At 44.4% G+C, this 27,311-nt stretch overlaps 2 protein-coding genes across 4 annotated transcripts in view; one reads left to right on the top strand and one right to left on the bottom strand.

Moving 5' to 3' along the window:
- The window catches only part of trim37 (tripartite motif containing 37), a 33,264-nt gene extending 24,727 nt beyond the window's left edge, over positions 1 to 8,537 (top strand). For 2 of the 3 annotated variants that reach the window (XM_023968127.2, XM_070434248.1), the window contains exons 18-25: positions 969 to 1,051; positions 2,254 to 2,442; positions 2,618 to 2,917; positions 4,416 to 4,571; positions 4,771 to 4,960; positions 5,118 to 5,308; positions 5,772 to 5,918; positions 6,116 to 8,537. In XM_023968127.2, the coding sequence (XP_023823895.1) occupies positions 969 to 1,051; positions 2,254 to 2,442; positions 2,618 to 2,917; positions 4,416 to 4,571; positions 4,771 to 4,960; positions 5,118 to 5,308; positions 5,772 to 5,918; positions 6,116 to 6,174 (1,315 nt within the window). In that variant the 3' untranslated portion in view covers positions 6,175 to 8,537. The remainder of the gene's footprint in view (positions 1 to 968; positions 1,052 to 2,253; positions 2,443 to 2,617; positions 2,918 to 4,415; positions 4,572 to 4,770; positions 4,961 to 5,117; positions 5,309 to 5,771; positions 5,919 to 6,115) is intronic. The other variant, XM_070434249.1, reaches the window with a different exon arrangement.
- Positions 8,538 to 11,291: 2,754 nt separating this feature from the next.
- ppm1e (protein phosphatase, Mg2+/Mn2+ dependent, 1E) overlaps positions 11,292 to 27,311 on the bottom strand; it is a 104,689-nt gene continuing 88,669 nt past the window's right edge. The window contains exons 3-7 of the mRNA XM_023969254.2: positions 19,889 to 20,088; positions 18,045 to 18,233; positions 17,668 to 17,811; positions 17,408 to 17,501; positions 11,292 to 15,696 (exon numbers count right to left, since the gene is read on the bottom strand). Of these exons, the coding sequence (XP_023825022.1) occupies positions 14,780 to 15,696; positions 17,408 to 17,501; positions 17,668 to 17,811; positions 18,045 to 18,233; positions 19,889 to 20,088 (1,544 nt within the window). The 3' untranslated portion in view covers positions 11,292 to 14,779. The remainder of the gene's footprint in view (positions 15,697 to 17,407; positions 17,502 to 17,667; positions 17,812 to 18,044; positions 18,234 to 19,888; positions 20,089 to 27,311) is intronic.

Raw genomic sequence — 27,311 nt, 5'->3', positions numbered from 1 at the left:
TACTTTGCTCCGTTCATCTTTCCCTCGATCCTGACTAGTCTCCCAGTCCCTGCCGTTGAAAAACATCCCCGGAGCATGATGCTGCCACCACCATGCTTCACTGTAGGGATAGTGCCAGGTTTCCTCCAGATATGACGCTTGGGATTCAAGCCAAGAGTTCAAGCTTGGTTTCATCAGACCAAAGAATCTTGTTTCTCATGGTCAGTCCTTTAGGTGCCTTTTGGCGAACTCCAAGCGGGCTGCCATGTACCTTTTTACTGATGAGTTGCTTCCATCTGGCCACTCTACCATAAAGGCTTGATTTTATTACATATGCAAACATTTCTAAAACGAGATTTAAGCTTTGTCATTATGGGGTATTGTGTGTAAATTGAGTAATTTTATTTTATTTAATTTTAGAAAAAGGCTGTAATGTAACAAAATGTGGAAAAAAGGAAGGAGTCTGAATACTTTCCGAATGCACTGTATATAGCTGGTCTGTTCTAACACGGAGCACTTTGTGTCTAATCACCCTAAGAAGCTTATTGATGAGGGAACACTTCTCTGTGTGGTTTAGGGAGTCCTGGACACACTTTCTAATTTGAGTTGCTGGTCAAGCCAAGGTCTTGCGTAAGCTGATTTATTAGTTGGTTCATAATGTCATCTCCCGGCCTTAGTATTGGCCAAGGAACTGAATGTTCCTTAAGTGGGGTTGACTTGAACGTGCACAGTTTCTATATCCTTAGAGGCCCACGTAGGGAACCAAATGTCCCCAAATGGTCATTTATTGTAACAATAAATCGGCAAATGAAACCAATTGATCAGCTCAATCAATTGAAATGACAGGTAGACATTTTTCATGTGTTGCCATGGTTTAGGCATCCGTCAGTTTTAGTGGTAGTTGTCAGCTAAAAGTTTAGTGTTATTTTGACCCTGACATTGTAGCAACGTTGTTCCCAGTCCAGACATTGATGGTCTCTGGTTCTCAGGTCTGGGGAGAATGATGTGGAGTTCAGTGGGAACCTGGAGATGGAGGAGGGAGAACTGCCTGACGATGTGGCAGGGGCAGCAGGTAACCTCCTCCTCCACTTTGTCTCTCTCTCTCTACTCCCTCCTTTCCCCATCCCTCCCTCCCTTTTCTTTCTATTCCCTTCTCTCTCCCTACTTCTCTTTCTGTATGCCATCTTTCTCTCCTCTTTTCTATCTAGTTATATCTCTATCTCACTCATCAGATCTCTCTTTAGTGTGTGTTTTAGTGTAATGGGGCTTAAAGACGATGACTCATTGTCAGTGTGATGACTTGTCATGGGTGCTGATGTGGAACGTTTTAAGTGTGTTGTGTGGAAAGGTGGTAGCTGCAGTGGATTAAAACACAACCAAAGGGGAGTGTAAAGGGCTGCATAACAATGCTTAGATTTGCATGCATGAAGTGTGTCCTGTTAAGAAGCCTACTCTTCAGTACTTTGATAACTGATTTCAACTTTAGTAACTCTGACATGTTGGCTGTCTCTTACTGACTATCTGACTCTCTCCTCTGAAAGTAAAATATCCATTATTACATGCCCCATATTGGTTTATTTACATTTATTCATTAAACATTGGCTGCAAAGTGGATTATTGTCCCCGCTGCCATTTCCAATTTCTTATCTCTCGCCTTCTCAAATGCTCATTGTATGCAGACCTTAATGATTTTTCTGCTGCTCTCTCATAGCTGTGCACTGGCTGACTCAATAGTGCAGTTTTTATTTAACCTTTATTTAACTCGGCAAGTCAGTTAAGAACAAATTGTTATTTTCAATGACGGCCTAGGAACAGTGGGTTAACTGCCTTGTTCAGGGGCAGAACGACAGATTTTTACCTTGTCAGCTTGGGGATTCGATCTTGCAACCTTTCGGTTACTAGTCCAACGCTCTAACCACTAGGCTACCTGCTGCCCCTGTGACATGGCTAGAGTTTAATTTAATCTTTGTGAGGAGTTATCTTGTCTGAAGTGGGTCTACTGTAACTCATAATGAAGCGTGAGCTGTTGAGCAGCCATAGCGCTCCTCTGTGTGATAAACCTAGTAAATAAAGATTTCCTTTTGCAACTAGTATTCACTATGCCCTATTCCAAACTTATTCAAAGCGTCAGTTGACTCCCCTTGGTACTTCTACTGCACTCGATAGATAGAAGCTTCCAGTATAGTTCACCTTTGGTCTCCAATTCCCCTTTGCAACTGTCTCCTCACCATTGTATCTCTGAACATACCTCTGACTCTCCCCTGTCTCTCCCAGGAGGCTCTAACCATGGGGCCAGGTGTCTGAGACGTGGTGGAGGTCTCTCCTCCGTTGGCAGCAACAACAGTCTGCTGGAGATTGACCCAGTCATCCTCATCCAGCTACTGGACTTGAAGGAACACAACAACGTGGAGTCACTATGGGGCCTTCAGCCCAGACCTCCTGCTTCCCTGTTGCACAGCCAAGGTATGTGGTCTCTCTCATACACCGGCGTATCCAGTGTATGTGACAATACAACATCTTTTGTTCTACTCTGTACTGGGTAGCCAAGCTAGGGCACAGTCACAAACATTAGGACAAGTGCTAATAGCCACTTCATCTCTTCATTGCGCTTGTCCCTCTCCTCTATACCTCTCTTCAGTCCAAGTCCACTCCAGAAAGGAGCGGGGTGAGCGCCGGCCTCAGGCAGTGAGGAGAGGAGCCCCAGACTCAGGGGTCCTGATCCGGCTCAAGGCCCAGATGGCTGAGGTGCGCAGTAAGATGACGGATGTCAAGTTTCAGCTGGAGGCGCGGGGGGAGGCCAGGGGAGGACCCTCTGGCGGAGCCACAGGGGAACAGGGGCCCTCTTACCACGCAGACTCAGACCTGGGGTCCAGCAGAAAGTCCACAGAGCTGGATCTGATGGGGAAAGGACCTGGGGCCTCCAGACACTGTCGCTCTGGTGAGTGGTGCTCAGGGTTGGGGAGTAACAGATTACATGTTAAATATCTTTGACACCTTTGCTGTTTTCTCAGTGACATTCAAATTAGCATTGAAAAAAAGGGCAAGTTTGTTCCGCCTGAGCAAGTCTGACCGCAAGTCAGAGACAACTATGATGACACACCAAATGTGTTGATGGATCGCGGGAAAAGAGCAGGAATATGCTTTTGTAGGCTACAGTCCAAGCTATGTCTTCCAATGGTGCGACTGCTGTCGGCATCCGAAGATTATCCAATTTGAATAAACGCTTGGAGGTAAGGATGACAGCAGTGGTCTGGCCTACGGGCAATACGTATATCACTTATTATTGATAACTACATGGAGCATTGATGTGAATCACACTGCTGCTCTCTAATTTAACTATACTGAACAAAAATATAAAGGCAATATGCAACAATTTCAAAGATTTTATTGAGTTACAGTTCATATATGAATATCGGTCCATTTAAATAAATTCATTAGGCCCTAATCTATGGTTTTCACATGACTGGGAATACAGATATTCATCTGTTGGTCACAGATACCTTAAAAAAAAAAGTTAGGGGTGTGGATCAGAAAACCAGTCAGTATCTGGTGTGACCTCCATTTGCCTCATGCAGCATGACACCTCCTTTTGTATAGAGTTGATCAGGCTGTTGATTGTGGCCTGTGGAATGTTGTCCACTCCTCTTCAATGGCTGTGCGAAGTTGCTGGATATTGGCGGGAACTGGAACACACTGTCGTACACGTCGGTCCAGAGCATCCGAAACGGGCTCAATGGGTGACATGTCTGGTAAGTATGCAGGCCATGGAAGAACTGGGACATTTTCAGCTTCCAGGAATTGTGTACAGATGCTTGCGACATGGGGCTGTGCATTATCATGCTGAAACATGAGGTGATGATGGGGGATGAATGGCAAGCAATGGGCCTCAAGATCTCGTCACAGTATCTCTGTGCATTCAACTTGTCATCGATAAAATGCAATAGTGTTCGTTGTCCGTAGCTTATGCCTGCCCATACCATAATCCCACAACATTGACATCGGTTGTGAGGCCTGTTGGACGTCCAGACAATTTCTCGAAAACGATGTTGGAGGTGGTTTTGGTAGAGAAATGAACATTAACTTCTCTGGTAACATCTCAGGTGGACATTCCTGCAGCCAGCATGCAAATTGCACGCTCCCTCAAAGCTTGTGGCATTATGTTGTGGGGCAAAACTGCACATTTTAGTGGCCTTTTAGTGTCCACAGTTAAGTTTACAATTCTGGACAGGTAACTGTAACGGATTACATTTAGAAAGTAACTTACCCAACCCTGTTGGTGCTACACACCTTCACTGTACACAATACACTCTACAATCTGTGGAATTGGATAGCATTGCACAGCACTTTCTACGGTTCACTCTAAACAGGCAGCTGGGGAGCTATCGACTGCTCTGTCAGATGTTCATCCAGCTGTGATGCTGTGGTTTGTGTGGCAGGAGGGAAGAAGGCCTTGTCTCCCAAGCAGGAGGGCAGCGGGCTGGGCCTGAGGAGAGCTACAGACAGAGTGGAGAAGGAGTCGAGAGGCCAGAGCGGTGAAGAGTTGTCTAGTGATCAAAGCCTCTTCCCCAGGGACACCCCCAAAGGATCAGAAGGTCAGTAGAAAACCCAGGTAGTGGTTGGGTTAGCAGTGTTTCGACCTTCACCAGTGATGACACACCGCCATGGCTCCACCTAAGTACCCAAATGTATGGTTGTCACGTGTCACACTAATTTGTAAAACATTCATGCAATGCACCAAAAGCGAATGACTTCTGACTGACCAGTGTTTCCCTGTGCTGTGTCATAATGTAGGAGCTCTGAAGCCACATAGCGTGCACAGCTCCCCTCCTTCTCTAGGCAGCTCATCGTCCTGCTGCGACAGCAAGCCCTGCATTTCCAAACACGACCAGGAGCAGCTCTACGGGGCTGACCTGTACGCTCTGGGGGGCCTTAACGGCATCTCCACCTCCACCATAGCACGACCCAGGACCCAGCCCATGGGGTAAGACTATAACACCCTGTTCCTAAATCTAACCCTAGCCCTTATGCATTAGTGGCGATCCAAAGTGCTTGGATTGGAATTCCATTACGTATTTTATGTATTGAAATCAATATCACTGGTTTTAAACAAATGGCAAATCAACCTCAACTTCCCTTAGGGCCGGCCTGCTGACGGACAGCTCTCTGGACTGTGACTTGGAGGAGACGGCTGAGGTCCGCCAGTCACTGCTCTCCCTGGCAGAGGGACCCTCTTCACGCTCTGACGAAAGTGAGCCCTACTGCTCTAACCCTCCTCTTCCTTCACCTCTACCTCGACCCTCCTCTATGGAGGAATGCTATTGTGACGGCAGTAAGTATTGAGCTCCACTTTTCATCTGTGGATAAAATATACTGTAATCTAATACCATACTGGAGGTAGAGTTAAAAGCTTCTTGGTAAAGGGAATTTTAAAGGATGTTTATTCTGCAGTTTTACCCCTAATGATCTTGGGGATGAGTTGATGTCTGTAGAGAGTGAGACAGAGGTGGTGTCTATTCGGCCCTGTGCAGGATGATGTGTGCTCTTGGCGGTGATGGTGTTTCCCTTACCTCTGAGATGCCGCTATATTGGTCTTGGTGGTTCCCCCACTCTGTTACATGTACCTTTTCTCCCTCTTTCTATCTTTCTGCTGTTTTCCTTTGTCCCTCCGGCCCCCTCTTTTGTTTACCTATGTGCCCTTTCTCTCCCTTTTCTGTTTGCCTCTCGCTTTCTCTCCCACTCTGTCACTCTGATTTCCCTTATCCGTTGTGCCCCCCGCTCTTTCTGTCTGTCAGGTCATCTTGTCCATAAGCAGACGGTGGTGCTGCTGCCAGGTATGAGCAGTGACAGTGAGATCGACTGTGACACAGAGAACGAAGACGAGGTGGTGGCCCTGGAGGCTGGAGACTGTCGCTATGATGCCCAGGCACTGCCCTGTGCAGGTCAATTTTGTTACCTGCCACACACACATATATATATGTGTAACCCCTTCACACAAACACTAAAACACACATGCATTAGTGTGGGGTCTCATTTCTGCACACTTAACACATTTTAGCCTCAAATCAGCTTGCCAGTACCGTGGAAGGAAATGAATGCTTAGCTCAGTGTTTTAAATGCTTCTGTTCTTTCCTCCCAGGGGCCCAGTTGAACTCTGATGACCTGTGCTTCACCACAGGAGAGAACACCGAGAGGTGATTCCCCGCCAACATGGCCTCCACAGCCGGTCTAAACAGTGGCCATCGCCGTATGGGGACTGGAGAGCAGTGTATATAACTTTAATGTACACAAGCACTTGTGTAGACACTTGCATGCAGTCATTCTAGTCACCGGCAACCCCAAATGCAATGAGAATGCTACAACTCACTAAGTGAGCACCTTGATGATGACTGCAAAATATGTAAATATTTGATCACTTTTATTAATCTCCATTTATATTTAAATGTAAATTGGATTAAATATGAGTTAGAATGGGGCGAGGAACAATATATTTGCGAGAGACATTCTTTAGGCTGTCGTTGTGAAAAGTAAAATAGTAACATTTTATCATATGCAACTAACCTCATGGTTGATGTTTGCAATGTCTAAATACTCCGATTGGGCTTTGGTCTGGACATCGTGAGCTCTGGTGAATTTTGAGAAATAAGCACAGTGCACCTGCTTCATAACAGAAAGAGAACCTTAAAATCTCTCTGCCTTTCTGATTCAATGAGGTGCTATTGATGTGTTTGTGTGGAGGAGCACAGTCAGGCAGGCATCACACAGTGCTGTAATGAACACCCCATTCTTGAAAACAGTCTGAACGAATGCCTTGAAGTGGACGCATTTAGTACCTTTATTCCTGTATCACCATTGATTTAAAACTTGTTAGGAAGTCCCTTTCTGTGCAAATCTTATCAATGCAAACTACTGTATTTCGTCTGCTACTCTCGGTAGATTGGAGTTGCTTGCCCCCCAGTAAATCTTTCAGAACAAGAACCAGTTTTGCTGCTGTGTAGACACATTGAAGGATGTATCAATGGAACGTCCTTCTCTGGCATGTGTAAGAGATTGCTACCTTCTGAATGTGTATTGAGTAGTTTCTTAGTAGAAATATAGTCATGACTCTTGCTCACAGTAGTGGATTTTGACCGAATTGATTATTCACACTGAACTTTCTTGGTTGACAGTCTGGGCTTCAAGTGCTTTTTAACCTTGTCTCGTAATTAAACATCAAAGCTGATGTACCTTATCCATACATACAGGGTTCTTTCTTTCACCAGTAAGTGTTTTCTGCAGCCCTTGTCAAGTCAAGATGAGCTCTGTAACATAGGCATGTGTGTAGGTGTTTTTTAAAAGTTTTCTGCCCTAATGCGATCTTAACTCTCTGTATTGTGTGCGCAACTCCTCCCAGTACAGCTATTCTGCTCGTCTTTGAAAAAATGGGTCCATGCAAATTAACACACTTTGACTTCTATGAAGCGGATGTAATTTTGTTTTCAACTTGGTGGATTTCTTTCTCTTTTCAAAAAAATGTATCCAAATGTCACATTCTGTCGTCTTGATTCTAGATTATTTTATTTTGCTTGTTTTCTGGGCAAAATTTGACCAAGGCAATATTTGTAAAGTCATTTGTTTGACAGAGACGTGTAAATAAGTGTTTGTTTTGTACAAAGGCTTCCCAACAGTGATGTGAAGTGTTCTGTTCTTTAAAGCATGTCATTAGAGCAATTTTCTTTCAATATCCTTTTTTGCCCATCAGAGGGTGCCATCTCTTCCTTGTAGTTGAGCTTTGCTGTGTGACCGTGGACCATTTTATTTACACAGTAACATTTTATTATTTTCAACCCTTGAAAAGCAATCTGACGACCACACTAGCATCCACATGGACATCATAGCAGAAACTGTACTCTTTGTAACATGGAGAACCATGAACACTGGCAAAGACTTTCTTCATTGAAATGTACACTGAAGAGGTGACCCAACTGAATCTGTAAACATTTCTATCCATTGAAAGGGAGATGTGTAAGATGTCTCAAAGTATACTGGTGTGCATTGACTAATAAGGAAATATGTTCTAAATGCCTGAATGGAGAGCTCAGTGGTTTACACTATAAATATCTTCCTTCAGCTGTAGGATGCCTGATGTTTACCCCCAGCTGCACAGCCTCCTAATGTTCCATCATGTGTGCCTAAAACTGCATGGCTTCAATGGAGTTGAACAGGCAGACGGAGGGTGGACAATATGCTTTAAACCTCTTATTGTGCCCTTGTATATACAGCTCCAGATTCATCCTGATATGGTCTAATTGTATCTATTTCACTGTCTGTTCACTATGCACATTTCTGTTTGTGCCCAGGTTTTAGCTGTGTGTTTGTCTGAGTGGGAAAGGGCTGACTTAGGAAAGGTACTAGAAAGAGGGTGATTAGATGGTTTCAAGTGTTCAAACTTTCCTTTGTGTGTTTATTTTATATTGTCCCAGAATGCAGTGGGATTTTTATTTGTTGTGTATGTATGTCATTTTTTGTTGTAACTAATAGAATATGACATTTAACAAATAAAATATTTTATGGTTTCTTGATACTGAATGTGTGTTACCTAAATATGAAAATACTTATTAAATGGCTGAATTTATGTAACAATGAACATCAACTGTATGAGAGCTCCATTGCAGATGAGGGGTAACTCCCACTGTTGTGGTTGCCTCCACGTCTCTTGAGGTCTGCATTGTATAGGAGGGTGGGTGGTAGGGGCTCAGTCTGCCAGGTTGGTGTGGCTAGAGATTGAGCTCAACAGAGATTACTTGGGTGAGTGAACGTTGGCACTGGCCATGTCCTGCTTGAATCCGGCCAGCACCCCCTCTTCCCTCTTTCAGAAGGCCACCATGCCAAGAAGCGGGGCTTTATTTAGGAGGATTGGAGAGGACATGTTGCACATTAGTCCGCAGCCCAGAAAGCCCCATAGGAATTGACATGACTCAAGTTAGTTATCCTACTACAGGTAAATAGTCTGTTCAGCAGGTTTCCCTCATCCCATTTCTAACCACCCCATAATGTTGTATATGTATTCACATTACCAACATATGTAATGTGGCGAAGCTACTTCAAAGTGCCATCACTAGTGCTCCACTTCATACCAATGTTTTCTTGGGTAATTGCTCACATTAGTTTGAATTGATTCTCATGAATAAGTTGTTTTGAACTACTGATGGATTTGAACAGCTTTCTAGGTCTAAGCCAGTTTGGTTAGTGTGTTGTCAATAAGGCCACAATGTACAGGTCATAATGTACCCTGTAATGTCTCTTCCCATGTTATGATAGTTTTTCATATCTGTTAAGTTTATGTTTAGGAAGTGCCTCAGCTCTTCCACTGAAAATGTCCATATTGTAATGCCCCTTTTCCTTACCCCTGATTTCACCCAAACTAGAACAGCAGATCGAATACATCCAGATTAAGGCCTTGATTCGATCAGATCAAGCGTAAACCGGCTATAGCTGACACATGCATGGCTTTGTTTTGGCGGTGTTGGTGTAACTGCGATAGACCTGTCAAATCGGTGAGCAGCTGCTCTTGTGATCATTGTCACAAAGTCACACCCAYACATTTACATTTACATTAGAACAGGGGTGTCAAACCCACTCCATGGAGGGCCTAGTGTCTGTCTAGACAACATTGTGAGGGGAGTGCTTTACTAATTAGTGACCTTAATTCATCAAGTATACGGGATGAGTGAAAACCTGCAGACACTCGGACATCAGTGGAATGAGTTTGACACGTGTGTTAGAAGTTCAAAACAAAGTGTAGGCTATATAGAAATAATGACGCTCAAATTTAAAATAATTAAACAAAATAATGAGGATTTCTATCAGCCTAATCAAGATATAGATGACATCTCACATTTTAGTGTTCAAACTTGTAAACAATGCTGCATGGGATTTATCTTAATGCAACTCCGTGCTGCCAATGGCAATGTCMGCTTTAGGTATAATGCTGGGAGCCGCATGTAGATTTGACAGCTCTGACACAGATCCACCTCCGACACCGTCAAAACAACCGCTATGTGGGTGTCAGCTAGGGCGGATCTGATAGAATCTAGCCCTAAGTGTTGAGCTGATTAGTTTTTATAGCAACAGGAGTCTGTTAACTTCCGAGCAAAGCAGCTCTGACAGTGTTTTGTGTAATGACAGACTCCATTAGAGTAGTCCCTATTTCAGCCTTCAATTAATGTCCCTCTCACAACACATCTTCTACCCTTATTTGCAGGCTCCCAGAAAGCACTCCCCTAAATGAGAAAATGGGTCTATTTGGTCTCTGATGCCCTGAATGTCCCTTAATCGGTCACTAGTGTGACATAGATTAAAGCCATGGCTTTTCCTGTGGGGGTGACTCGATTACATTTGGAACACGCAATCTTCTGTGAAACCTGGTGGATATTAACGCTCACTCATCTGTTATGTCAGACGCTAAACTGCTCCAGATATGGTCACGGTCATAGTAATTAAGTTGTGTGTGTGTCCTCAAGCTGATGAACWACAGCAGGGATTTACTCTCATTATTTGTATGTGTGCCTTAAACCTAGCAGCAAGAAAGGCCATGAACAAAACCGCAGCTGTGGTGCTGCTAAATAATGTAAAATGTCAGCAGGTATTTCCCTGCATTTCCATCTGTAAATAGTATACCATACCATGTGCTATGTGTCTGAAAAGCTGTTTCCGAAATTCAGTTGTAATTTGTGAAGTGTTCTTGATGTAGAATGCTTTAAAGAAAAAAGTACACATGAATAAGTAATGAGGATGATGAATGTTTTATGCCAGAGAACAGATAAATAGACATGACTGCACACCATTCATTCCACCTGGAGGGTGAAATAAAAACATAGCAATGTTTCCGTTTCTCTGCTTGGATATTAACAAGGAAGTGCCCTCTTCGTTTTCCAGTATATTTTATTAAAATGCTGTAGCTTGCCATCCCTATCTTAAGAATGCTGGACACACTTTACAGGGTGCTGGCAGTTACCTAAACTGTGAACACTAGCCATCGTGTACATACATGGGCATATGCGCATATCACCACAGGACAGTTGGAGGCCTTGATTAAAAATAATCTTGGGTAGTTAATTAAATATGGCTGTTCTATCGCTATCGTCTAGGCTTGACAGGTGGAGGCTAAGGACACTAATTAAGTCTCCTGGCTCTCTAAGTGGAGCCGCTGGAGTCTTCGACAAGAGTACAGCACACAGCTGAGGGTTTACACACACGTTTGGGAGAATTCCATAGGCCTAATTATAATCCATCTGGTTGTACAAGAGGTCAAATAAAACTCATCAGACAAAATACTTGGTTTAATCTTTATACTAGTCACCAGTTCAGATACACACACATATTTATATTACGAGAAGAACACAGAAAATACAGATACTGAAACTTACTGGTTTATCTAACCTGCAGGTTGGGGAACAGCTGGTCATGGGTTTGTCTTCAGGGATGCCTGGTGGACAGAGTTTGAACCGCCCTGTGAGAGGAGGCTGGCCAAGCTTAGAGACACTTTGGGCTGGATTCAATCCATATCACAGAGGTATTGCGTTACAGCGTTATTGAAATTTCAAGGCAATGTTCCCATGTTAGTGGAAACTGCATTCACAGTAAACAATGCATTTGTCTGCTCAATCAGAAATTACCTTTACATTTCTATTGTGCGATCTGCTACACTTCAGTTATACAGATTGAATAGAGCCCTTTGTTGTGTTTCTCATTGGGACTAATTCAATTTGGCCACCAAACGTATTAGTGTACAGCGACAACTGTCCAAGGGGTACATCATAGATTGTGTCCCATACTACCATCGAGCAGAAGTAAAGTGGTGTGTGCTCATGTCAATGTGAGCACTGGTAAGAGTTTAGGAGGGTGGCTGTTGTTAGTTTGATCTGGCTCTAGCTCTGCCTTTCTCAGTGAAGACAAACCCTCTGAGAGAGCCTTTCCACGCGCGATTCATTATTGCTTACAGGAACAAAGCGTTTTGTGGACACAGTGCAGAGTCATGAGAGCAATTGAGTGACATAGGAAAGGGAAGGGGAGAGAGGGGAAGAGACCTGAACTGTGTGGTCTTTTACTATCATCAGGGAAAGTGTCATACTGGCATGGGGGGGGGGTCCTTTGTACCGCAGCAGTGGGTGAGAAAGAGAAGAACTGTGGGTTAAGCGAGCCAGCAAGTTTAGCTGAGGAACTATAGAGTTCACTTTTCTGTTTATGGCTTGGTTAAGGTTCAGCGTCTTATAAACGACTGAAGCTATAGAAGACTGTGGGGGGGTGACCATTTTGACATTTCAGTGGATGGTCCTTGAGGAGCATTTAAATTCCCATGTTCCCTTGTCACTCAAGCACTGCTAACGTATACGACTCTCCTTCCAAAGGTGTCACATGAACAGTACAGTACATTGCTGGGGGCTGTGAAGCTTGATATCAACACAGAATATTGTGCCACCATCCTGGTGACCTTACAGTGGTGATTTTATATAGCAGACGTATAAGACAGACCACATGCATACACTCAACAAGTACACACACGCCTGCACACATTCATACTTACATGTACATAATATGAATGTACTACTATTTCAATAAGCAATTGGTGCCCCGTGTTAGGAATGTTTAGGATGGGAAAGATGTGCACTTTTTTTGCTCTCAAAAAGAAGCAGAAAGCTCCAAAAAAGCAGGTGATGTGAGTGGGGGTGGGGCTGAGGTTGGGGAGACTCGGGGCATTCAATAACTCCCTTTATATATTCAACTTTATGGTTGTCTTTCATAATTGGTCAGAAAATGGCAATTAGTGTGGTCCGCTGTTCTGAGAGTCGAAATGCATGTGTTGGTTACGCAAAGAGAAAGATGCAGAAGCATGGGCATCTTTTAACCCGAGAGGCAGTGTGCTTATTCACATCCTGCTCTTTCAGAGTGGAACACCAGGATAGAATGCTCAGATTTGTGAGGATACGGCAGATAGCTGATAAATTATAGATTATTTCCTCTCCCACGATCAACAAAACACCTCCAGAATATTGTCCTCCAGGTGTACTGCATCCAGAAATGGTTTTCTTACATCCACACAGGGAGCGTCGCTACAAGTCCAGAACACCACTACTGTCTCAGTCCTATTGGCCCATCTATGAAGGTCCCGGGAGGGCTCCATGTACATTCTACAACTGGAATACATTCTGCTCTCTGGAGATGCTTAATGGTGACTGTCCAAATGGCCTTCTGTAAATGACCACCATGCTTTCAGTGGGTAGGCCAGCAGGCGACCGACGACTAGTTGTTTCAGAGGAGCAGTAAGCAATGACAGTGAGTGGGAACTGACTGACTGGCTGGGGGTGTTTCTCCGTGTGACTGTGGGTCACTGAGGTGGTTTGGTCACTTGTTTCCTGTGTCCTTGTCTCCTGCCCCTGGGAACTCAATGAGACTGGGGAGGGCGGGAGCGGGTGAGGTTTTTAAACGAAAGTATGGAAATGGCACAATGTGTTAGTAAAAGTTGAAAATGTCAGGAATGGCACAAACAATTCCTGTTTTCTTAAGGGTATAAAGATGGGTTTTTCCAACAGCGAGAATTAACCTTCTTTGATAAATATTGAATGGTGGTTGCCTGGGCCAGGAGAGTGGAGCCACATTTTATAGAACCTAGTCATTGCTAGATAGTATTTACTATTTTTTAAATTTAACCTTTATTTAACTAGGCAAGTCAGTTAAGAACACATTCTTATTTACAATGACGGCCTAGGAACAGTGGGTTATCTTCCTTGTTCAGGGGCAGAACAGATTTTTACCTTGTCAGCTCGGGGATTCAATCTAGCAACATTCTGGTTACTAGTCCAACGCTCTAACCACTAGGCTACCTGCTGAAACTATGGAGTTTCAGAAAAAATACCATTTACATTTGAAAGGATAATGAGATTAAGATTAATTTACTATATTTGTCAAACCAGAGATGAAGACTTTGACATGGATCATTCTTATGCTCTATTGTTGTTAGTGAAATTATAAAGCAGCATAGTGATTGGTTAAGTAGTCCATGTAAGTGATATGACACACATGGGTCCGCATTGTAATGGGAAGCTTAGAAGGGACTCTGTCGACTGAGGCTCAAAATTCCCATCCATTTTTCTTTTTCAGGAAATGGTCTTAAGTGACAGATATTGAAGGCATTTGTTCTGCTGCTTTGTCTGAACTATTCTGGCCCAGTAAGTATTGCCTGATAGGGAACTTACTCACACCCAACCTGTTGGGAAAGACTTCTCGTCAATGAGAACACATCTTGTGTTTAGTGTTATGTAAACATCAATTTGACAGGCATAGCAAGGACTGATTAATGTCTGCTCTTGGATGACGTCATCCCCAACATTATAAATAGAATATCATTTCCTAATAATATCCCCTTTTAGATGCCATTATCCTCTATTGTAACCCCATCTGGAATACATATCGGTCTATATATGTTGGATTTATTCAGGTAARTGACCACTAATCTTATAATCCTGTATTAACTACTCCCATTTATGGAGATGGAGTGAGTGGATAATGTGTATTCCATTATGAATCTGAGAGTACAGTACAGTGTGTGTTTTCAATATGGGCCAGGAGCAGTAAATTGTTATGTCCGGCCTCCTGAATGGGGCTGTGTGGCTATGGGGAGGGGTAGGTGCATGTAGAGATGGACGGACGGACGGGGTGGTGCTAGTATCCTGGAGGAGGAGTTTATGATGGATGAATGAATGACTGTAGTCAGATAAAGGAAGGGGCAGGAGAGAGAAGAGCTACTGGAGATTACGTCACATCATCAGACTCTGCTGCCGTTGGGTAGGTGGGGGAGGGCCACCCCAGGCCTTCTCTCAGGGCAGCGCTGGGGGTAGGGCACACTACGGGTGGAGTGCAGCAGGCCGGGGAGCTCCCTGGGCGCTCTGCCCCAATCCCGGGACCCCCACCCCCACCTGGGGCTCACGCACTCCATCCTCCGGGTGTGCCTCCCCGCGTAGCCAAACAGGGCGGCCGCCAGGGGCCATTGTCCATCTGAGCTGGGCTCCTGGCAGGTGGGGATTTGGAGTTTAGGCCGGGGCTTGTGCCTGAAGCCCTTTAGCCCCTCTTCTAGACAGGGCAACCAGCCCGCACCATGGCTCTCGGCAGGCATGAGGTTCTGGGTGAGGCCTAAGGACAGGGACGGGTGTGAGCTGGCCAGAGGGAGCCTGATCGGACCCTCCTCTCCCAGCGTGGGCCCCAGCAGGCCTAGGCTGGTTCTGTCCGTCAACGAGTCCATGCGGTCTTCATAGCCCAGGTCGGCTGGAGCCGAGCACTGCTGCAGGAAACAGTGACCCTTCCCCCCAACGTCCGCGGTGCCCCCGTCTTGGCATGCCATCTCCCCTTGCCCTTCCTCCTCCACCTCCTCATCCTTTACCTCCTCCCCTGCCCCCTCCTCCTCTCCTGGGGGGGTAGCGCGGAGGTCTCTAAGGAAGACCACAATGACGGAGATGTTGTCGCTGGAGCCAGCATCGCGGGCCGAGGCCACCAGCTTGTGGGCCACCATGGTGCTGTCGCCACTGTTCTCCGTCAGGTGGTCGCTGACCACACGCACCGCCTCATCAGGGCTGACTGTGTCGTAGAAGCCATCGCAGGCCAAGATCAGGTAGTCCTCCGTGCCGTCCAATGTGACTATGTGGTGGTCGGCATCGCCAGAGATGTAGGGCTTGTGCTCATTGTCGCCTATCAATCACCAAGAGAAAGAGAGATAAGAAACGAGGGAAACAAATCATATATTGTAAAAAAATATATAATTGAAACATTTGTCAAAGTGCTGAACAGCAACCTGGGCATAAACACCCCAAAGAGCTGAAAGCAATATAATTTGATATTCAGTGCTGCTGTTTCTGTCAAGTCCACCATGCTATGCATCTGTTTTGAAATCAAGGTGGAGAAAAACAAATAATACATTTTAATTTAATAAATAATAATATAATATCTGCTGCTTGCCGCCTTGTCACCTCTGCTTTCTGTTCAGCCTTTTGTGATTAATGTATTTATATAAACATATAAATTAATATCAGTGTAGCAATATCTGTCCTCTCCCCTCTCCTTCATGCAGTAGGAAACAGTTCTAATGTAGCAGCTACAGTATTTGCTGTCGAGGAAGTGGTTGTTTTGATATCAGATTAGGGAAGCTTTAGGATTTGGGAACAGAAGGTCACAGTAGGGCTTCCTCACTAGCCACCTCTAAAATAGCTACCGGGAAATAAGACTAGAAGCTAGCCTCAAGTTGCCTTGTGAATCAGTGCTTGAGGTCAATTAGAATTGAGGTCAGTGGCCTCCCGAGTGGCGCAGTTATCTAAGGCACTGCATCGCAGTGCTAGCTGTGCCACTAGAGATTCTGGGTTCGAGTCCAAGCTCTATCGCAGCCGGCCGCGACAGGGAGACGCATGGGACGGCGCACAATTGGCCCAGCGTCGTCCGGGTTAGGGGAGGGTTTGGCCGGCAGGGATGTCCTTGTCCTATCGCGCACTAGCAACTCCTGTGGCAGGCAGGGTGCATGCACGCTGACACGGTCGCCAGTTGTACAGTGTTTCCTCCAACACATTGGTGGGGCTGGCTTCCGGGTTAAGTGGACATTGTGTCAAGAAGTAGTGCGGCTTGGTTGGGTTGTGTTTCGGAGGACGCACGGCTGTAACTATCAATTGGATACCATGAAAAATGGGTAAAAAAAAAGGTCAGTTAACCGAAATTCCAAATCAATAATTGAAAAAAGTGCATCTAAGCTATTTAAAAATAAAAATCCCTTCCTGAATAGAATGACTTCAATTTGAAATGTCCCCAACCCTGTTGTGTATGTGAATAGGTACAGGATGGATTCTAAGGCAGTCTTTACAGTGAATTCCTATGTTGATGCCAGTGATGTTGTAGTATTGGAGCTGTGAGATTGTTCCATCTAATTCCATTAAGATTTAAATAGCTGCTGGGAAATCAGACTGGTTACGTACACTCGTGTATGCATATAGGTACAGGCAACCCTCACCTCTGGGTTGCTATTTGTCTCCCACTCAGCACTGTGTCAGCTGGCCCTTGGCTATGGCCCATTAGACTCTGTCATGACCTCTCTGTTCCGGCGCTCGCATAATCACCCAAATAGTTTAGACTGATTATGGGCCTCCTGCTAAGTATGCAGGCACACATACGCACTCTCTGCAGGACACACTTACACGACATACTCCGACCCCTTGCTGACCTCTCAATTCTGTCAACACTCCTCTCATTCACACTGGCGGTGACCAAGGTAAACCCCCCCCCCCCCCCCCCCCAACCAGAGGAGGTCCAGGGGGGACTCAGCAACAGGCATGGTACAGCAGCTGCAGTCTGTATATTGTACTATATATGTATATTGTACTATATAATTGTATAAGGCATAGGGTGATTGTTGGTGTACCTATGGCTCTGGATACGGACAGGCTGCCATTAACCCTCCATGTGCCGAACCAGATGACACAGCCTCCCAGAGCTTCAATACGCTGCTTCTCATCCTGTAGAGGAGAGAGAAAGATGGTATTATGTATAACGGTATGTGCTTATATACGGTATGTGCTTGTATATGTGACAGACATCTCTGCTCAAGTGATGTTAACCCCTGTGTGTGAAGTGAACAGTGATTAAGTGAGTGTGTTTTGCGTGTGTGTCTGTGTGCATTACCTCTCTGTCAGGCTTGTGAGGCTTCATCAGTTCCACGGCCTGGCCCTTCTTGACCAGCATGACCTGAGAGTCCCCCAGCCAGGCCACGTACAGGGTCCGCCCCCTCAGGAAGGTCACCACTCCCGTGGTGCCGCAGCGCAGGTTCTGTCACACACACACACACACACACACACACATTTAGACATAAAAACATGAGTGTACAGTAATAACTGTTTACTATGATTCACAGAAATGTTACATCTATTAGAAGCAAATTCTGAACAGTAATAACAAATGCTCAGACATTTGAACTAACCTTGCATCTCTGCAGTTCTACAATACCAGTAGTATTGAAATTAAACCTTCAAGATTAATGTGGCCAATGTTTGAGCCCATACCTCCATCTTAGCTTTCCGGATGAAGCGTTCGTCAGTGACTCTGAAGGCGCGACAAAGGGCCTCCCCTGGATCCTGGCTGAAGCACTCCTGTTGCACCATGTTGACGTGGAGGTGGTTGGCGGCGTAGATGGCAGCGTCCACGCCCCCGTGGCCATCGAACACGGCGAAGAAGGCCTGCTCCTCCTGGTCCTGAAAACACACAGTGTAAGGTCAAAGGTTAAAACAGTATGACCTGCAATGTCATATAGCTTCAATATTTCTTCCCTTCATTGGAGTCATCACTTGTTGTAACATGATGGTGATTCATGTATAGAGACTTTCATGCTTTGTAAACATCAGAGTATGAAGCAATGCAAAGCATTCATCTGTCCAATCTCAATCCTCTTTACAACAAGGTTCCATAAACAAACTTAACTGGTCATAGTAAATTCTAAATTACCATTGCGTATACAGCATAGTTGTGTGTCACTCTCATGACGTTGTGCGTTTTCCATGAATGGCATGTGTAGTGCCTCGTCGCGAATATGCAAATCCAAATATAACCAGTTTGTGTCTCCACTCATCCATCTGCTTTAATTAACTGGGGTTTAATGCCAATTAGCCGGCTTACCCACCACTAGCACGCTTAATAGAATGAATAAACATTTGATCAGACGGAAAAATTATCTCATTATATGACGATCTTTGAGCTGGTGCGTCTGCCTGTCTAGGATGTCTCATTGGTCGGTTGGTTCAGAAGGGATGTGAGGGAAGTGTCCATAATCATTTGGGATGACTGGCAAACCAATAACGATATGATTTCAATGACAGATCTGATTGACTCTGTGTGGCTCAGATAACATGCTATTATCAGCCTGGGGTGTGGCGTGTGTGTGTCAGTCTGTCAGTCTGTTTGTGTGTGTATGTGTGGTGTGTGGGGGGGTGGGCTGTTAGGGTGTGTTGTTCTGCTTCATTTAAATAATTTCCCTCATGCCCAAGGGAGCACGCTAGAGCACTATGGCCAATAATGCTATTAGAAGCATTTAATTCACTGGCAGCCACCTAATGTGCTATTATTTACTGCTCTCATTGGGGCTGTATTGGGAATAAGTTGGATAGTGGAGTTTTATTGATCTTCTCCCTATAGTGAAGTGAGATGTTAGCTTCCCTGCAGGGCATCTGGATTAGCCACTGGGTTAACCCACTTAGTCTCTTAATTAGCTGATATACACAGAATAATAAAGTGTTCTCTTTTTAGCCAGTGGACAATGATTTTGAAGAGAAGAATTTGGAATAGAAATGTCCTGTTATTTCCTGAATTGAAATGCGCTATATCACATGGTGATACTGTGTATTATTGTTCTTGCATCAAGTTTTAGGCCAAACGTTGCCAAGAAACATTCAAACAAGGACATAAATCCTGAAGTCCATCTTTGATAGGAGGGTAATCTTATGAGTGGTGCCAAGAACAATGTATTGATTTTGTGCTCATACGCCGTGTGTCTTGGGGTTTCCAGCGAGCTCTTTTAGAGTAAGCACTTTTAAGGCCACTAGAGAGAAGCCATAGGGCAGAACTATAGTAGTACTAGAGCCCTCCTTTCCCACCCTTTCTTCTTATGCTTAACCAGAAACACCACTTTAATGGTAATTGAATTTAAAGAGTTGAATCCACATCCCCCTAATGGTTATGGTTAGAACTGAAGGGTAATCTGATCCTAGATCTGTGGTTGAAATCTTCTATCCTCATTAACCATGCTAGAGTGAATTGATCCTAGACCTGTGGTTAATGACTACTATGTTCATGCTTACCTGTATGTTGAACTGATCCTAGACCTGTGGTTAATGACTACTCTGTTCATGCTTACCTGTATGTTGAAGAGAGTGTTGAAGTCGGGGATGACGATATGTTTGTCCTCCATCTTGCGGCGCATGTTTTTGATGGCATGGATGGAAGTCTCATAGTAGGGCTGAGGCCGGCGGCGGTAAGGGAAGTCTTTCAGCCACAGGCAGCATGTTTCACACAGTTTGTTGAAAATGAGCCTGGCAAATGCCACCGACTCAATCTCTAAAAGATGACACACGCATGAACAAACACACAAATGGCATGTGATCAGACCACAGGCTCACACACATACAGTACACTACACACTATACACTACACATGGATGCATTAGTGCACTGGTGAAAAGAATGGCATACAGATGCATATAGTCACATGAAAAGAATGTGCTGAATAATATACACTCATGTTTTTATTTAACTAGGCAAGTCAGTTAAGAACAAATTCTTATTTACAATGACAGCCTAGGAACAATGGGTTAACTGCCTTGTTCAGGGGCAAGACAACACATTTTTACCTTGTCAGCTCGGGGATTCGATCCAGCAACCTTTTGGTTACTGGTCCAGAGCTCTAACCACTAGGCCACCTGCTGCTACGCTACCTGAATGTGAGACCTGTTGTCTGACATGCAACCACACACAAGTAATCAAAGAAAAGGCACAGCAATGTGCTCCTATGCCCAAATATGTGCCCCCTCTCTCTCTCTCACACACACACCACACACACAACACAACACACACACACACACCACACACACACACACACACACACACACACACACACACACACACACACACACACCACACCACACACACACACACACACACACACACACCACAACACACACACACACACACACACACACACACACACACACACACACACACACACACACACACACACACACACACACACGTATTAAGTCCCAAATGACCCGTTAGTCTGGGAACCCCTGTTTTCCATTCTTGAGATCTGTCACACTTGAACCAACCCAAAACCACTCATGTAAGCTAACATTGGGTCCTTACACAGGGAATAAAAGGGGAAACAGCTCAATGGAAGAGAGAAGATGGTTCCAGTGGAATTAAGGACAAGTGGGCAAGAGAGGCCATCTGGCAAATGGGTTCGGGGCTGGGGAAAAGGACAGAGAGATGGATGAAGGAGGGGAAAAGAGGATGTCATGATGAAGTGATCTCTCCGGCTGGGTCTCCCGGAGGGGATGGCTGACATTTTCTCTTCCACACCGTCTCCGTCTGTGTGCTGCAGACTGCGCTCCTACCAGATTTCATGGGAATAGGTCACTTATTGTCTGCACGCCTACACTCGCATGTCTCTCTCCCCTGTCTTTTGTTTGCCTGTGAAGAGTAACACTATGATTATATTGTTAAATGTAATGCTGCTGACTTTTTCACACAAAACAGTTTCCCGTGTGTATCAAGAATGGTCCACCACCCAAAGGACATCCAGCCAACTTGACACAACTGTGGGAAGCAATGGAGTCAATATGGAACGCTTTTGACACCATGAAGAGTCCATGCCCTTACGAATTGAGGCTGTTCTGCAAAAAGGGGGTGCAACTCAATATTAGGAAGGTGTTCTTAATGTTTTGTACACTCAGTGTAAATAGAGTACATATAGAAACTCAGCAAAAAAAGAAACGTCCTCTCACTGTCAACTGCATTTATTTTCAGCAAATGTAACATGTGCAAATATTTGTATGAACATAACAAGATTCAACAACTGAGACATACATTGAACAAGTTCCACAGACATGTGACTAACAGAAATTGAATAATGTGTCCCTGAACAAAGGGGGGGGGTCAAAATCAAAAGTAACAGCCAGTATCTGGTGTGGCCACCAGCTGCATTAAGTACTGCAGTGCATCTCCTCCTCATGGACTGCACCAGATTTGCCAGTTATTGCTGTGAATTGTTACCCCACTCTTCCACCAAGGCACCTGCAAGTTCCCGGACATTTCTGGGGGGGAATGGCCCTAACCCTCACCTCCGAATCCAACAGTTCCCAGACGTGCTCAATGGGATTGAGATCCGGGCTCTTTGCTGGACATTGCAGAACACTGACATTCCTGTCTTGCAGGAAATCACGCACAGAACGAGCAGTATGGCTGGTGGCATTGTCATGCTGGAGGGTCATGTCAGGATGAGCCTGCAGGAAGGCTACCACATGATGCCTTCCCTGTAACGCACAGCGATGAGACTGCCTGCAATGACAACAAGCTCAGTCCGATGATGCTGTGACACACCGCCCCAGACCATGACGGACCCTCCACCTGCAAATTGATCCCGCTCCAGAATGCAGGGCTCGGTGGAAAAGCTCATTCCTTCAACAATAAACGCGAATCCGACCATCATCCCTGGTGAGACAAAACCGTGACTCATTAGTGAAGAGCACTTTTTGCCAGTCCTGTCTGGTCCAGCGACGGTGGGTTTGTGCCCATAGGCAACATTGTTGCCGGTGATGTCTGGTGAGGACCTGCCTTACAACAAGCCTACAAGCCCTCAGTCCAGTCTCTCTCAGCCTATTGCGGACAGTCTGAGCACTGATGGAGGGATTGTGTGTTCCTGGTGTAACTCTGGCAGTTGTTGTTGCCATCCTGTACCTGTCCATCAGGTATGATGTTCTGTACCGATCCTGTACAGGTGTTGTTACACATGGTCTGCCACTGCGAGGACGATCAGCTGTCTGTCCTGTCTCCCTCCCTGTAGCGCTGTCTTAGGTGTCTCACAGTAATGCAATGTATTGCCCTGGCCAAATCTGCAGTCCTCATGCCTCCTTGCAGCATGCCTAAGGCACGTTCACGCAGATGAGCAGGGACTCTGGGCATCTTTCTTTTGGGGGTTTTCAGAGTCAGTAGAAAGGCCTCTTTAGTGTCCTAAGTTTTCATAACTGTGACCTTAATTGCCTACGGTCTGTAAGCTGTTAGTATCTTAATGACCGTTCCACAGGTGCATGTTCATTAATTGTTTATGGTTCATTGAACAAGCATGGGAAACAGTGTTTAAACCCTTTACAATGAAGATATGTGAAGTTATTTGGATTTTTACTAATTATCTTTGGAAGACAGGGTCCTGAAAAAGGGACGTTTCTTTATTTGCTGAGTTTATATATTACCAGTCAAAAGTTTGGACACACCTACTTAAGGGTTTTTCATTATTTGTACTATTTTCTACATTGTAGAATAAAAGTGAAGACAGCAAAACTATGAAATAACATGTATGGAATCATGTAGTAACCAAAAAAGTGTTAAACAAATCAAAATATATTTTATATTCTTTAAAGTAGCCACCCTTTGCCTTGATGACAGCTTTGCACACTCTTTGCATTTTCTCAACCAGCTTCATGAGGTGGTCACCTGGAATGCATTTCAATTAACAGGTGTGCCTTGTTAAAGTTAATTTGTGGAATTTATTTCCATCTTAAAGTGTTTGAGCTTCAGTTGTGTTTTGACAAGGTAGGGGTGGTATACAGAAGATAGCCCTATTTGCTAAAATACCAAGTCCATATTATGGAAAGAACAGCTCAAATAAGCAAAGAGAAATGACAGTCCATTATTACTTTAAGACATGAAGGTCAGTCAATCTGGAAAATTTTAAGAACTTCTAAAGTTTCTTCAAGTGCAGTCTCAAAAACCATAAAGCGCTATGATGAAACTGGCTCTCATGTGGACCGCTACAGGAAAGGATGACGCAGCGTTAGCTCTGCTGCAGAGGAAACGTTCATTACAGTTAACAGCACCTCAGATTGCAGCCCAAATAAATGCTTCACTGAGTTCAAGTAACAGATACATCTCAACATCAACTGTTCAAAGGAGACTGTGTGAATCAGGCCTTCATGGTTGAATTGCTGCAAAGGAACCACTACGAAAGGACACCAATGAGAAGAAGAGACTTGCTTGGGCCAAGATCATGAGGAATGGACATTAGACCGGTGGAAATCTGTCCTTTGGTCTGATGAGTCCAAATTTGAGATTTTTGGTTCCAGCCGCCGTGTCTTTGTGAGACGCAGAGTAGGTGAACGGATGATCTCCGCATGTGTGGTTCCCACCGTGAAGCACGGAGGAGAAGGTGTGATGGTGTGTGGCTGCTTTGCTGGTGACATTGTCAGTGATTTATTTTGAATTCAAGGCACACTTAACCAGCATGGCTACCACAGCATTCTGCAGCAATACGCCATCCCATCTGGTTTGCGCTTAGTAGGACTATAATTTGTTTTTCAACAGGACAATGACTCAAAACACAACTCCAGGCTGTGTAAGGACTATTTGACCAAGAAGGAGAGTGATGGTGCTGCATCAGATGACATGGCCTCCACAATCACCCGACCTCAACCCAATTGAGATGGTTTGGGATGAGTTGGACCCCAGCGTGAAGGAAAAGCAGCCAACAAGTGCTCAGCATATGTGGGAACTCCTTCAAGACTGTTGGAAAAGCATTCCGCATGAAGCTGGTTGAGAGAATGTCAAGAGTGTGCAAAGCTGTCATCAAGGCAAAAGTTGGCTGCTTTGAAGAATTTGTTTGACACTTTTTTGTCTACTACATGATTCCATATGTGTTATTTCATAGTTGTGATGTCTTCACTATTATTCTACAATGTAGAAAATAGTAAAAAAGCCTGGGTGGAAAAAGCCATAGGCCATGGAGCAAATTAGGGTTAAGTAGCTTGCTCAAGGCACATCGACAGATTTTTCACCTTGTTGGCTCGCTTATTCCACCCAGCGACCTTTTGGCTACTGGGCCATTGCAGTAAACGCTAAGCTACTGTATCTGCCGCATTTGAACAGAACTCATCAAACATTCAGTTCAGCTTCAATGTGGATGTTTGTTATTTCTGTACGTTTTAAAACGTCTTAATATGTGATGTTCCCATCACAGTAGGTTGGTGGCACCTTAACTGGGGAGGACGGGCTCTTTGTTGCGAAGGGCTAATTGTTCATTAGGGCTAATTGTTCACAGGATAGTAGGGGAACTGACTCGTCTTGAGAAGATCTGATGCTTCCTATAGAGTCCTATAGATTCATCGTAAGAGCGTTAAGATTCCATAGCCCCCTGCAATAGATATCTGGACGACGTCATGTTGAGTGAATTCTCTGCTCCACTTAGTGGAACTAAGGACATGTTCTTTCCACCCTCCACTCCTCACACTCCTTTCTTCCCTTTCTCTCCATTCCTCTCCATTCCTCTCCTCCTCTCCCTAGCTCCCCAGGCTCTGTAGTTAAATTGAACCTCCCATCCCATCCCAGAACCCTGTCAGGGAGCAGTATGAGCTCTGCGTGTGTGTGTTTGTCTGTGTGTGAGCCCGACTAAACAGACTGGTATCCTCCATTCTTACCACCTCTTACCCACTCTCATTATGGCTTTCACCAACCCACCCTCCGTCCCAAGACAGCAACCTCGTCACACAAATTACTTGAGCCAAAATCATATATACAGTGCCCTCCACTAATATTGGCACCCTTGGCAAATATGAGCAAAACGGGCTGTGAAAAAAAATGTCTTTGCTGTTTATCCTCTTGGTCTTTCATTCGAAATATTCACAAAAATCTAACCTTTAATTGAAGTAAAATGATTGAAAAAAATGAATGTGAAAAAGTGAAATAAATATTTTTCTATGAAACATATGTGCCACAATTATTGGCACCCCTAGAAATTCTTATGAGTAAAATCTAACTTAAGTATATTCCCATTATTATTTAAAGTTTTTAAATTCACCTGAGTGACTAGGAACACTTAAGTGGTAAGCCATGACTTCCTGTTTCACTGGGGTATAAATATGAGGTGACACACAGGCCAAGTTCCCATAGTCATCCATCACTATGGGAAAGACCCGAGAATACAGTAATTATGTGTGACAAAAATGGCTATAAGAAAATATCTCAATGGTTGAAAATGCCCATTTCCAGAAGTTTAAAGTAACTGAGATGTTAAACAATCTGCCTGGAAGAGGACGAGTGTCTACATTGACCCCACGCACAGTGAGGAGGATGGTTTGAGTGGTCAAAAAATCTCCAAGGATCACAGCTGGAGAATTGCAGATGTTAGTTGGGTCTTAGGGTCAGAAAGTCTCCAAAACTACGATCAGACGCCACCTACATAACCACAAGTTGTTTGGGAGGGTTGCCATAAAAATGCCTTTGCTGTCATCAAACAACAAACTTGAGTGCCTACAGTTTGCCAAACGTTACTGGAACTTTCAATGGGACTGGATGCTATGGTCAGGTGAGACCAAAATAAAAAATTTCAAGAGAATGCCAAGAGTGTGCAAAGCTGTCATCAAGGCAAAGGGTGGCTACTTTAAAGAATCTCAAAAATAAAACTTACAGTTGAAGTCGGAAGTTTACATACACCTTAGCCAAATACATTTAAACTCAGTTTTTCACAATGATCCGATTTCACAATGACTTATTTAATCCGAGTAAAATTCCCTGTCTTAGGTCAGTTAGGATCACCAATTTATTTTAAGAATGTGAAATGTCAGAATAAAAGTATAATTTTTTTATTTAACTAGTCAGTTAAGAACAAATTATTATTTTCAATGACGGCCTAGGAACAGTGGGTTAACTGCCTTGTTCAGGGGCAAAAGTACAGATTTTTACGTTGTCAGAATGGGGATTTTATCTTGCAACCTTTCGGTTACTAGTCCAACGCTCTAACCACTAGTCTACCTGCYGGCCCAATGATTTTTTTCAGCTTTTATTTTTTTCATCACATTCCCAGTGGAATTTGTACAAACAATAGTACACAAGTATAAACACCATGGGACCAACCAGCGTCTATACGCTCAGGAAGCAGACGCGTTCTGTCTCCTAGAGATGAACGTACTTTGGTGCGAAAAGTGCAAATCAATCCAGAACAACAGCAAAGGACCTTGTGAAGATGCTGGAGGAAACAGGTACAAAAGTATCTATGTCACAGTAAACGAGTCCTATATCGACATAACCTGAAAGGCAGCTCAGCAAGGAAGAAGCACTGCTCCAAAACCACCATTAAAAAGCCAGACTACGGTTTGCAACTGCACATGGGGACAAAGATCATATTTTTTGTCCTCTGGTCTGATGAAACAAAAATAGAACTGTTTTGGCCATAATGACATCGTTATATTTGGAGGAAAAATGGGGGAGGCTTGCATCCCAACCGTGAAGCACGGGGGTGGCGGGATCATGTTGTGGGGGTGCTTTGCTACACTTCACAAAATAGATGGCATCATGAGGCAGGAAAATTATCTGGATATTTTGAAGCAACATCAAGACATCAGTCAGGAAGTTGAAGCTTGGTCGCAAATGGGTCTTCCAAATGGACAATGACCCCAAGCATACTTCCAAAGTTTGTGGAAAATGGCTTAAGGACAACAAAGTCAAGGGATTGGAGTGGCCATCACAAAGCCCTGACCTCAATCCTATGAAAATTAGTGGGCAAACTGAAAAAGCGTG

Source organism: Salvelinus sp. IW2-2015, linkage group LG23 (genome assembly GCF_002910315.2).
Source record: "Salvelinus sp. IW2-2015 linkage group LG23, ASM291031v2, whole genome shotgun sequence".
In the NCBI taxonomy this organism is placed as follows: Eukaryota; Metazoa; Chordata; class Actinopteri; order Salmoniformes; family Salmonidae; genus Salvelinus; species Salvelinus sp. IW2-2015.
The sequence above is the reverse complement of the archived record's forward strand: the minus strand, read 5'-3'. Positions and strand labels throughout refer to the sequence as shown.